Genomic DNA, 13,498 nt, shown 5'->3' on the forward strand with positions numbered 1-13,498 from the left:
ACACTGAGGACCAAGTCGCAGATGGGCACCTGTGATGCCCAGTCTTGTGCCTATGCCCTTCTCCCACTCTCAGTAGCATGCCCTGGTTCAGGCTCTAGACGCCTTTTGCCTGACTACTACAGCGATTTCATAAGTCCCCCTGCCTTTAGTCTCTCCCCTGGCCAACCTGTCCTTCCCACAGCTGCCAACACCATCTTTGTAAGAAGCTTGGCTGTCGCTCATAATCCGCTTCCTCTCCTTCTACCCCTGGTGGTAACTACTAGCACCCCTGCAGCCACGGCCTCAGCATGGTGACCAGGTGATGTCTGATCCCTACACCAAGTTGGAGCACCTACCAGACTTGGCAGAGCTTCGGAAGTATTACCTGGGTCTCACTGATGGATGATGCCCTCTCGGCACCCTGAACTCCTGTGCATCTCAGCCTCCCTAGAGGGTGACCAGCCCATGCCCCTTCATGCCCTGCCCCACCCATGGGGTCCCATGTCCCTATATCACTTCTGTCCTTAGAGGGTGGGAAGGAAGTGTCCACTTGAGATGACAACCCCTCTGAGTCCTGAGGATGCTGGAGGCACCATGCATCACCTCAGCTGTGGTGCCTCTGCACCCAAGCAGGAACATTTGTAATCATCATTGTCTTTATACCCATCCCTTGCCGACTCCCTCCCTAGCCCCCACTCTACCATCATCACCAACCATCAGGTGCCCATTTCTTTTATGCTCCTCATCTTCATCACCATTACCAACCAGAAGGACCTACTGCATCCTCCAGCCACATCAACAGGGTTTTAACACTCCTGCCCAAGAAATAAAGCTCCTGCAAAACTGTAAATTTTAAAAAAACACACAGAAAAGGAAGTAGCCCAGTTACATAGCAAGGAAGCAATGCATGGACTACATATAGACTACTCCATGAAAAGACCTAAAGAAAGATCTCTGGGTAGACCCTCCATGGGAGGACAGGGATGAGAATCACAAAGGATGAAAAGACAAGGAAGGATGAGCTGTGAGAAAACACCCCTGTCCATCAGAGTATCCAAGTATTGCTTAGTGGGGAAGTGCAGAGATTTCGGCAAACGCTCTGAGAGGTTGGGGAGCAGGAGTAAGTAGGAGAAATTCAAGGCAATAGGTTAACTGCTACTTAACAACAACAACTCATCAGTCATGTCTGTGAGAAAATAATTATTTTTTTCAGTTTCATTTTTTTTCTTGTTCAGTATTTTATTATTTTCCAGTTACATATAAGGATGGTTTTCAACATTTGTTTTCATAGGATTTTCAGTTCCAAATTTTTCTCCCACCCTTGCTTCCCTCCCTCCTCCCCAAGACAGAAAGCAATCTAATATGTTATATATGTGCAATCACATTAAACATATTTCTGCATTAGTCATATTGTGACAGAAGAGTCAGAGCACAAGGGAAAAACCTCAAAAAAGAAGAAGAAAAACAGCCCAAAGTAGAAACAGTATGGTTCAATCTGCATTCATAAACCACAGTTCTTTTTTTTCTGGATGTTGAGAACATTTTCTATTATGAAGTTCTTTGAAATTGTTTTGGACCATTGCATTGCTAAAAAGAGCCAAGTCTATCACTATTGTTCATCACCCAATGTTGCTGTTACTGTATATAATGTTCTCCTGGTTCTGCTCCTCTAAGTCAGCATCAATTCATGTAAGTCCTTCCAAGTTTCTCTGAACTCCTCCTGCTCATCATTACTTTTCACATTGATTTTTTAAAACTTCGTGTTCTAAATTTTCTTCCCTCCCTCCTCATCCCTCCCTATGAAATGCAGCAATTCAATATAAGTCATACATGTGCAGTTATGCAAAACATCTGTGAGAAAATAATTATTAATGGGTTTCTTGGGGTGCTCAGAGATCACTTAGTCCTTTCTCCCCCCCACCCCCACCCCCACCTCAGCCCCCCAAGTCAGTTCTCTTAGAAAAACTTCATCAAATCTCATCTGGAACAAACCCCAGGGAACAAAAGGAATGTAGATAGATTCTTTTGTCTAGGTGGGGGGAAGGACTGATGGGACTAAGCCACACCTAGACAATGGACTCTGCCTTATCAATTTGAGTGATAACTCAAAATAATTTGAGTTGACTTAGCAACTTGAGTGAGGGTTTTTTGCATTCTTTTCTCTGATGTCATCTCTAGAGTTCATTTTAATGTAGACCACCTTCAAGTCATGTCAGCAATGGAACTGAAAGATGCTAAACAATTAGCTTTACCTCCATGTATAATGACCCACCTCTATCAAAAGGGAAAAAAAACCTGGACAGGTAGCCATGCTAGCTTCTCTTGGCTCTCAGGGATGACATGGTCCCCGTCTCTCTTGCTGTCTCTCCTAGGTCTCTTTGAGACCACATGCTGTCTAGACAGCATGGATCTTTTGGGGCTTTTCTCCTGCTCATGCTAACTGCAATGCTGAGGCTCTCTCCCTGCTTTCTCTATCACTTGGCCTGAGACCATGAGAAGTTAGGGAGACACATGGTCCATTCTTTACTGGGATAATATTGATAAATTAATAATATGCTTACCCCGGGGGCAGCTAGGTGGCTCAGTGGATAGAGCACCGGCCCTGGAGTCAGGAGTACCTGAGTTCAAATCTGACCTCAGACACTTAACACTTACTAGCTGTGTGACCCTGGGCAAGTCACTTAACCCCAATTGCCTCACTAAAAAATAATAATAATAATAATATGCTTACCCCAAATTGGTGTCTATAGCAATTATTTTCAAAAACACCACCTGGGGCAGCTAGGTGGTGCATTGGCATGGGCCCTGGATTCAGGAGGACCTGAGTTCAAATCCAGCCTCAAACACTTGACACTTACTAGCTGTGTGACCCTGGGCAAGTCACTTAACGATCATTGCCCTGCAAAAAACAAAAAACAAACAAAAAAAAAAAAAACACTACCAACCAGAATTTAAAGACACATAGACTAGAGAGAGACATCTGTCATTGGAATCAAGGAAGACCTGCTTTCCAATCCTGCCTAAGACATTGTGTGGCATTTAGTCAATATGCTTCCAGGTGACTGTTAACATTTTCTTCTTTGTAAATGTCTAAGCCATCTGTAAATTGCTAGTAAGGCAATACCTGTCCATGTGTGCCTTTCTTTTATTTTGTACGTCTTGTAAGTTATTGTCTTTTTCACCATACTTAGGTAGGCCCCTGTTGTGTCGCATCCAGCTTCTGCTAACACATTCCAATAGTGGATAAGATGGAGCTTTAGCCAAAAGGTTGGCCTCGTGGCTTGGGATATTATGGCCAGGGTTCTGTGAAAACAACATATTAAGAAAAGAGTACATGATCTAGTACTTGGAAGGAGCCATTAAGTTACTAATGAATTAAGTCATTAACCAATTTATCTTCTGAGTCAACATGATTTTAGGTCAGCAAGTTGGACATGGGGTCCATCATAACCTTTAGGTAATGATTTGCATTTAGCCAGGTGAGTAGCTGGGTCTGAGTGTGAATTGACCCCTGAAGAATGGATTGACTAGAAAAATAGATAAAGATTCAGGCCACTGTAACTGATCTAAACACAACCGGAGAGCAAAAGAACCTATTATGTTGGGTTTTTGTTTTTTGTGGGGCAAGGGGGTTAAGTGACTTGCCCAGGGTCACACAGCTAGTAAGTGTTAAGTGTCTGAGGTCAGATTTGAACTCAGGTCCTCCTGAATCCAGGGCCAGTGCTTTATCCACTGCACCACCTACCTGCCCCGAACATAGTGTGTTTTTTAAATGTCATAACTATAGCCTGAAAAGCAGATTTGTTTGCATATGGGCTCCCGCTTAGATTGAAAGCTCCTTGAGGGCAGGGACTACCTTTTGTCTCTTTTTGTATCCCCGGCACAGAGCCTGACACATAGTAGCCGCTTAATAAACGCCTGTTGTCTACTTGACTGAGATCTACAACAGGGAAGTAAACGTGAAAAACGCATTGGTTTATGTTTCCATTTCTATCTTTCTTTCTCCTAAGATGATACTTTAAATAAATATCTCTATTCTGATTACAGCCTATAGTGATTATTAGTGTTTTCTAAGCAGCTCTCTAAGTTGCAGAGAAGTATTGGTGGAAGGACTTTCCTCATTTGGGAGTTCCCTATACCAAAGAATCACAGGGTTAGTCTTGTCCTTATTCTTTAATTTCTTAAGTTTTACCTTTTACACAAAGGAAACAACCAAAGCTCAAACTTTTTTAGATTAGCCCCTCTAAATAATGAATAATAAATATTAAATAGGAGTGTGAACAGAATTAATCAATCTCCACAGCTCTGGGACATGAGCAGTAGCTAGTCCACAATGCAAGAGTCCACACAGACTGCCCCCTCCCCCCCCCCTTTTTTTTTGGTGAGGCAACTGGGGTTAAGTGACTTGCCCAGGGTCACACAGCTAGTAAGTGTTAAGTGTCTGAGGCCAGATTTAAACTCAGGTACTCCTGACTCCAGGGCCGGTGCTCTATCCACTGCACCACCTAGCTGCCCCCCTCCCCTTTTTTAAAGTGCCATGCCTTATTTTTAACAACCTTGCAAGAATAAGTCAGTCCCCATACCTTTCTCTGAGTCCTGTCTTTGAACACTCAGACCTCTTCTTCTGAGTCCTTTATGCCCTCACCCTGAGTTGATTGTTTTGTTGTTTAGTCAGGTAAGTTGTGTCCAACTCTGCTATGACCCCATTTGGGGTTACCAGATCCAAGTCCTCTACTGCCAAGTACTGCTCATGTCAGCCCTGGGCAATTCCGAGAGAAATGTTTGGGAGACCCACTTCAAATGTCCCTGCTGATGATCTGGTAGCTGGGTGTTCTCTCTCTCTCTCTCTCTCTCTCTCTCTCTCTCTCTCTCTCTCTCTCTCTCACACACACACACACACACACACACACACACACCACACACCCCAACATTCCAATCAAATATGAAATGTTCTGCTTGCCCTCCAAGCCAAGACTTCACAACCCTTTCCTGGCAGCCCAATACTCAGATCCTGAAGTTAGCAACTTTGAATGAACCCAGAAGCTAGAAGGCAGCAAAGACGGAAGGGGAAGGAGAGCACTAACGTTTTAACGTGGCTTTCAATGGGAAACCACCATCGCTGTGCATTAAACCCTGACTACACTAGAGTTACAGAATGAAAGGAATATGATTTTGAAGAGCCTTGCTGACTACAGGGACAATGGTAGAGAAAAGAAGACACCTTGGATCCAAATGCTCTTTTTAAAAAAAAAAAGAGAGAGAGAGAGTTTTGTGTCAACTAAATTAGCCCCCAAACGCTCTTCTAAAATTTAAGAGGGCAAGCAAAATTATTTCTAATATTCTACTTAATGCTTATTAGAGCTGCCATATTGGTTCGGGTCAGGTTTTTAACAGAACAGAGTTGTATTTTTATGTTATATTGTTATCTTAGTGATAAGGATAGAGACTGAAGCTATGATTTCCATTTCAATTGGCATGGGGAATTCCATCTACCAGTGCAGGTCAGAACCTTCTTTCTCTTAGAGGGGCAGCTAGGTGGCGCAGTGGATAGAGCAACGGCCGGACTTCAAATCCTACCTCAGACACTTAACATTTATTAGCTGTATGACCTGGGAAAATCACTTAACCCTCATTGCCCCACCAAAAAAAAAAAAAAGAAAGAAAGAAAGAAAAGAAAGAAAAAAAAAAAGAATCTCCTCTTAGAGAACTGCCTACAGCTTTGAAAGGATAAGTGATTTGCCCCAGGTCACCCAGCAAGTACCGGCAAAGGCAGTACTTGGACTTAGGTCTTCCTAGCTCCAAGGCTGGCCCAGGTAGTACAATAGATAGAACACAGTAGTTAGGAAAGACCCAAGTTCAAATCCAGCCTCAGACTCTTACTAGACTTGTGTCCCTGGGCAAGTCATTTACCAGCCTTCAGCCTCAGTTTACTTATCTGTAAAATGAGAATAATAATACTTCCCAGGGTTGTTGTGAAATGATATAATATTTATAAAGTGCTATAATAAATGTCAATATTAGAGACGTTTGTAATTGTTCAATCTTTGCTTTTAGGACATATTATTGGTAAAAACTAGATTCATACTTGATGCTAAGTCCTTGGAAGGAAACACAAACCCTCCAATTCTATTATTTTTCCTTTTTTTTCCTTTCTTTTTTTGTGACGCAATTGGGATTAAGTGACTTGCCCAGGGTCACATAGCTAGTAAGTGTTAAGTGTCTGAGGCTGGATTTGAACTCAGGTCCTCATGACTACAGGGCTGGTGCTCTATCCACTGCACCACCTAGCTGCCCCTCTATTATTTTTCCTATGAGAAAATGTCCTTTATAGTAATCTGCACTGTAATATGGTACGCTAGCAGGTGCTACATTGAAAGGCCTTTATCAAAAACAACTATTGCTTCTCTTTGTTGATGTAGCCAACAGTTTTCTCTTCTTTTTTCTTTTTCTTTCTTTTTTTTTTTTTTTTTTGCGGGGCAATGAGGGTTAAGTGACTTGCCCAGGGTCACACAGCTAGTAAATGTTAAGCATCTGAGGCCGGATTTAAAATCAGGTCTTCCTGAATCCAGGGCTGGTGCTTTATCCACTGCACCACCTAGCCACCCCTGACAATAGTTTTCTAGAAACTGGATAGGAGTACTCCTTAATATACTCTAAAAAAATACCAATTTCTCTTTTTGAAACTATTAATAGGGGCAGCTAGGTGGCACAGTGGATAGAGCACTGGCCCTGGATTCAGGAGGACCTGAATTCAAATCCAGCCTCAGACACTTAACACTAGCTGTGTGACCCTGGGCAAGTCACTTAGCCCCAATTGCCTCACCAAAAAAAAAAAAATAGTTAAGTTCAAAATAAAAAGAACATTGAACAAAAAAAAAATAAAATGCTTGATTAAACTCTTACTAAAATTGGGCAAAATTCCAGGAATCAGAGTACATTGGAGGGGGAAAAAATTCCTAGCTAGATTCCTTGAAAGTCATTAAAATATAATATTTCTGATTTATATAATTTCCCCAAAGTATGTCCTGAATTAGCCCCACCACCACCACCACCAAATTTAACCCTGGCAAAAGGAAGCACACCTTCCTTTTCCAAGTGATGGCCTATGGTTCTGTCCCCTTTCCAGACTGGTTGCCAGGTCTCCTAGGCAGTTAGGAGTGTGTGATAACCAAGGGTACCTTGCTTTTGCACATGACAGGTTACCGCATGAGATGTTGTGCCAAATGACACAAACCAATGATAAGAATCCCCTCCCTACCTTCATAGCAAGTGTGCCTCAAACCGCGCACCGCCCCCAACCCCGGCGCCCAACCCTAGTACAAAATAAACCGTTCTGAGCCCTTCCACAGAATATAATCATACCGGAAATGGTGAAACTTACTTGGGATTTGTGAGGAAATTACACAGTTCCTCCCAGTTGCCGCTCATTTTCAGATGCCAAGGTAACTCTGCATACGCTCTCCAAAAGCTGCTTTGTCTCTGGAAGAACTGAGTCAGGATCCGATGTAAATTTGTTTTCTTACAGTTCATGGGGTTCTGAAAGGAATATGGACTGCTTTCTCTGACAGGCGTGATTACACCTAGTTCAAAACCAGTTACAAGTTAACCACCTTCTTGTTCTTCTCAATTACATCCAACCTACCTAGGGTCTACCACACGAGATACAGGGCCTGCAAATGTATCTTATGACCAGAGAGGTCTGGAAAGCCGAAACAGCTGGGCACCACATAAGTCCATCTGGATCAGGGAAGAAGGATGCCCATGAATTATCCCTGGGGCAACAACTGGGTAGAACACAAACATTCTCTCCAATTGCAGCTATTTTTCATCTATGTCATGGGTTCTTTTTTTTCTTTCTTTCTTTCCTTTTTTTTTTTTGGCTGGGCAATGAGGGTTAAGTGATTTGCTCAGAGTCACACAGCTGGTGTCAAGTGCTGAGGTCAAATTTGAACTCAGGTCCTCCTGAATCCAGGGCCAGTCCTTTATCCACTATGCCACCTAGCTGCCCCCTATGTCATGGGTTCTTTTTTTTTTTTGTCATGGGTCCTTAACCTGGGTTCCATAAACATTTTTTTAAAAATACTCTGATCAATGTCCTTGTATATAATTTGTTTTCCTTTTTAATCCTAATGTATTTTATTTGAAGCATTTAAAAACAAGATTCTGAGAAGGGCTCAACAGACCTCACCAGGTGGAGAGCCAGAGGGGTCCAAGACACCAAACAAAGGGGACATGCCACTGATTGATGTATCTATTTAAAGTGACTCCTTTTTTTAAAAAGAACATCTAGCAATCAATCACATCCAGTAAAATCAAGTCTTTCTTGGAAGCACATGGCCTCTGCTTGCCAATGAAATCTGCCACTCTAGAAGCAGCAATCTTCCGTTCTCTGAGCCTCATAAAGGCCAAGTGACCATCGTGTGGAGACCTCAAAGTCAAGATAAAGACTAAGTAAAGACAAAGCACTCCCTAGAAAGAGTCCTTATCTTTCTTTCTTTCTTTCTTCCTTCCTTCCTTTCTTTCTTTTTTTTCTTTGTGAAGCAATTGGGGTTAAGTGACTTGCCCAGGGTCACACAGCTAGTAAATGTTAAGTGTCTGAGGCCGGATTTGAACTCAGGTACTCCTGAATCCAGGGCCGGTGCTCTATCCACTGTGCCACCTAGCTGCCCCTCTGGGCCTCTATTTCTTCATTTGTACAATGGAGGTGGAGGAGGGAGTTGGCCTAGATAACATGGAAGGTTTCCTCTTTGCTCTATGTCTTTGATCCTGTAGGTTTCTTATCCAAAGACCAGCCTAGCTAATCTTGGAAAGGTTCATTATCAGATTATTCATAGGAGCAACTATATTAATTCATAGAAAGATTGTTGTCTCTATTGGTAGATCTTTGAAATTTAGACAGTGAGGTAGTGCAATAACAGCCAGAAATGGCCACCTAAAAACAGCGGAGATGTTTCACAGGTTTTATAGAAATCTAAAACATGAACATCCCGGTCAGGGCTGTGACCAACAGTCACTTATGGATAACATCACAAGCCTAGCTTCTCCAAAGGGATTTAATTACAGGGGAACTTGTTCCAGCAGCAATTCAGGTTTATTATTCCAGTGTTATCCAGAGCTCATACCTATTTGAGGGAAATATGGTCCCGAGCAGCAAGTGGGTGAAAAGACCATTTAATCAGTCCCTCCACCCCAGTTCCCCACTCTCCATTCCCATAACAAAGGTTATTTCTGAGGGGAACAGGCTTGGGTAGGATAAGGAAGAAGATGGTGCAATGGCTTAGCTCCCGGATTGTAAACTTAAACCGTGACCTATTAGATATAAGGAATGACACGAAGGGTAACGAGTAGGTTCGTAGTTGCCAACAAGGCACAACATACAGGAATGAACCAGGACCCTCTTCGTCTGCATTCTTGGTCTAAGAGTCAGGCCCAAAGGCACATAAGGAGCCCAAGGAAAATAAGGTCCTGACTGTTCAGTTCCTTCTTTCCCATGATGCCCGCAGCTCCCCAACCCCTTCTATTCCTTCAGCTTCTGGGTCTGTTCAGTTAAGGGCGGCCTCTAGCTCTCAAGATGCTAATGCTTAGGCTGTGCATACCCTTTGACCCAGTAATACCACTATTGGGTCTTTTTCCCAAAGAGATCATAAAAAAGGGGAAAGGACCCACATGTACAAAAATATTTATAGCTGCTCTTTTCATGATGGCAAGGAATTGGAAATTGAGGGGTTGGCCATCAATTGGGGAATGGCTGAATAAGTTGTAGTATATGAATGTAATGGAAAACTATTGTGCTGTAAGAAATGATGAGCAGGTGGATTTCAGAGAAACCTGGAAGGACTTGCATGAACTGATGCTGAGTGAGATGAGCAGAACCAGGAGAACATTGTACACAGTATCATCAACATTATGTGTTGATCAACTGTGATAGACTTGATTCTTCTCAGCAATACAAGATAGTTCCAAAGGACTCATGATGGAAAAGGCTCTCCAAATCCAGAAAAAAAAGAACTGTGGAATATGGATGCAGATTGAACCACACCATTTTTTTGTTGTTGTTTCGGTGCTGTTGTTTTTCTTTTTTGAGGTTTTTCCTTTTTGCTCTGATTCTTCTCTCATAACATGACTAATTCAGAAATATGTTTAATGTGATTGTACATATATAACCTATATCAGATTACTTGCTGTCTTGGGGAGGGGGGAGGGAGGGAGAAAAATTTGAAACTAGAAATCTTATAAAAACAAATGTTGAGGGGCAGCTAGATAGCGCAGTGGATAGAGCACTGGCCCTGGATTCAGGAGGACCTGAGTTCAAAATCCAACCTCAGATACTTAACACTTACTAGCTGTGTGACCCTGGGCAAGTCACTTAACCCCAATTGCCTCACCAAAAAAAAAAAAAACAAATGTCGAAAACTATTTCTACATGTAACTGGAAAATAATAAAATACTTTTATAATTTAAAAAAAGAAAAAGAAAATATGATAGTGCTTAGGGTGGGAGGAAGGTAGTCCCAGCCATGCCTAAAAAGGCAGACCAGGCCAGAATGCCAGCAGCAGGCCAGAGAGGCTGCCACAAGTGGTCACTGCCCCAGGGTTCCTATGATGAAAAGAGCACTGGACTCTGAGTCCAGAGACCTGGGGCCTGCTCCTCAACCTGCCACCACTTAGCTAGGTGACCTTGGGCGCCATTGTCCTTCTCTGGGCCTCAGTTTCTTCCTTTGTAAAGTGAGATTGGACTAGACAACTTCCAAGTTTTCTTCAGGCTCTCTAAGATTTAGTCTATGGTTTATCTTTGCCTGAATCTTAATTGGTCTAATCTAGATTGGTAGCAAGCAGACAGAAATCTTTCTGGTGAGTTCTAGAACCCTTGAGGACTCCTCCCTGTTTTCTTCACTTCTTTATTTTTACCTCGGGGCATAACTGGAAGGTTCCAACCTTTTAGAGGGAGAGTCTCAGGTTCCTTGTTTCTTCTCTGCCCACCCCCGTCCCTACCACCTCTTGTTACAACTTATTATAGTGATTAATAACCATCATGAAACACATGACTTCCCTCAAGAGGAGGGGAATTCAAGTTCCACCATCCATGCCCTCATACATTCCGACACCACCATCACCAACCCCAAGGGAATACCAAAGGTGGTGATTTCCAGTTTCACCCACAGGAATAGAGGGGGGAGGAAGGTGTGGGCATTCCTGGCCTCAACCTGCAAATCCAGAGGCAAGAAGAGCCCTGCAGATAAGCAGACCCTCAGTTCTGCCTAGCACCTTAGACTAGAAAGTGAGGGTCTCAAGTAAGAAAATTGTCCATTTCAAAGGAGAGGCTAAAGCAAAGACTTGACCAAAGATTATAGGCATGTCCCCTTGTCAAAGCATACTCCCCAAATCTCTAACTTTTTATTTCAAAAAAGAACACAATATATTTATTATAAAAAGTATGTGGGAGGGGCAGCTAGGTGGCGCAGTGGATAGAGCACCGGCCCTGGATTCAGGAGGACCTGAGTTCAAATCTGACCTCAGACACTTAACACTTACTAGCTGTGTGACCCTGGGCAAGTCACTTAACCCCAATTGCCTCACTAAAAAAAAAAAAAAAAAGTATGTGGGACACAAATAAAGCCATGTTCTTACTGTCATATTGAATGTTCGATTTTTTAAAACAAATAATAGAAGTTCATGATTTTATATATAATTCATTTTTTGTCTTTTATATACTGAAATGTTGATGTTTGTTGATGATGGATAAATTTATAATAAAAAATAAAGTTTAAAGTTGTAGTTTTTTTAAGTACATGAGGGAAAGAATCCAACAGAATGGCTTAAAAGTCCTTTAAATCCTTGGGCCAAAAGTGAGTAAAACCTTTCTAACAATAAAGCCTATTTTAAATTGGTCGATATTTTTCCCCTTCCCAGACTTACACGGTTTTTTATTTCATCCAAACTCTTTTTTTTTCTTTTGTGCAGGGCAATGAGGGTTAAGTGACTTGCCCAGGGTCACACAGCTAGTAAGTGTCAAGTGTCAGGCTGGATTTGAACTCAGGTCCTCCTTAATTCAGGGCTGGTTCTTTATTCACTGCACCACCTAGCTGCCCCCTCAGCTAAATTCTTTTTTTTTAATTTCTTTTTTTTTTCAAGTGAGGCAATTGGGGTTAAGTGACTTGCCCAGGGTCACACAGCTAGTAAGTGTTAAGTGTCTGAGGCCGAATTTGAACTCAGGTACTCCTGACTCCAGGGCTGGTGCTCTATCCACTGCACCACCTAGCTGCCCCCAGCTAAATTCTTAATGAGATCAGAAAAACCAACAGCCATAATGTCACTGAAACCTTGCTGTAGAGAGAGCTTACCCAAACCTAGGGAAAATCTCTCTCACCTTCTGACTTGTGGAGAATCAAGAAGTTCTAAGTTGCACTGGAGATGAGCATGGGTTAGAGGGTACCCAATGGTGCCTTACCCCATGCCTGGGCCATGCCTGCCATCACACTCAGGAGGTGTCAGTTTCCCAGCAGGAAATGCTAACTGTCTAGGGTGGGGAAAAGGAAAACTAGCAAAGAGAAAGAAATCACCACCATCGTCACAAACATTAGACAGCGTCTCGGTGTCTAATTTCCATTTTTCGAGGCTCAATCGGCCACCCCCAAAGAATCAAGTTATTACATGGTCCTGGGGAACTAGATGCCCCCTGAGTTGTTGTTTCTATTAACACTGTGTTTTCCTAAACATAATTAATGACCTCAGTAAAACCTATACTGTCCGCTGAGCCACCAGGGAAAAAGATTTCAATTTATGATCATCACCGAGAATGTTTGGTTCTGCGGGAGGAACTACAGCCAAAAGCTCTTTCCTGCTCTAGTCTCTGGCTCTCCCCCGACCCACCAAACTTTTCCCTAAGTCCGAGGCTCACCCAGCAGCTTGTGTTCCACTGCTTGCCGCAGAGACTGGTGGCAGAAGTGTAATCGGCCGTTCGGCTTCTCTTGGATCCACTGCTTTGTAGCTAAGCGAAAGGCCGCCCAATGGGAGGTGGTGACTTTGTAATGATTCTTATAGCCCAGAATGTCCAAAAGCTGGAGGAGCTCAATATCAGTCAATCCGCAATGAGCGACACTTAATAAACACAGCGTGTCCACCACCCAGCCGTTCAGTCCTGCAGTAAGAGGATAACGCTATTTTCAGAAATCTATTGCCACCGTCGTTTAAAAAACACACCCAGACCATGATTAGAAATCAGCGGCACTTGCCAACAAGGATGCTGGCGCGCGCTTTTTGAATGAAAAGTGAACACCGTCTACTTAACATCTTTACATAAAGTTTCCCAGGTTTCTATTTCTATGAAGGAATGACATGGAGGGGAAGACTGCTGCCACCCAAAATAAGCCCAGAAACAGGAATCGTATTAGATTAGGCTAGGGGCAGCTAGGTGGTGCAGTGGATAAAGCACCAGCCCCGGAGTCAGGACCACCTGGGTCCAAATCCAGCCTCAGACACTTGACATTTACTAGCTGTGTGACCCTGGGCAAGTCACTTAA

The 13,498-nt window shown here is 42.9% G+C and overlaps 1 protein-coding gene across 1 annotated transcript in view; it reads right to left on the bottom strand.

Annotated features, from left to right (window-relative positions):
• The window catches only part of LOC122727629 (putative tetratricopeptide repeat protein 41), an 80,775-nt gene that overhangs the window by 22,927 nt on the left and 44,350 nt on the right, over window positions 1-13,498 (bottom strand). Inside the window, exons 7-9 of the mRNA XM_043965254.1 lie at window positions 12,877-13,116; window positions 7,361-7,559; window positions 3,104-3,282 (exon numbers count right to left, since the gene is read on the bottom strand). Coding sequence (XP_043821189.1) covers window positions 3,104-3,282; window positions 7,361-7,559; window positions 12,877-13,116 — 618 coding nt within the window. The remainder of the gene's footprint in view (window positions 1-3,103; window positions 3,283-7,360; window positions 7,560-12,876; window positions 13,117-13,498) is intronic.

This window comes from Dromiciops gliroides, chromosome 5 (genome assembly GCF_019393635.1).
Source record: "Dromiciops gliroides isolate mDroGli1 chromosome 5, mDroGli1.pri, whole genome shotgun sequence".
Lineage (NCBI taxonomy): Eukaryota > Metazoa > Chordata > Mammalia > Microbiotheria > Microbiotheriidae > Dromiciops > Dromiciops gliroides.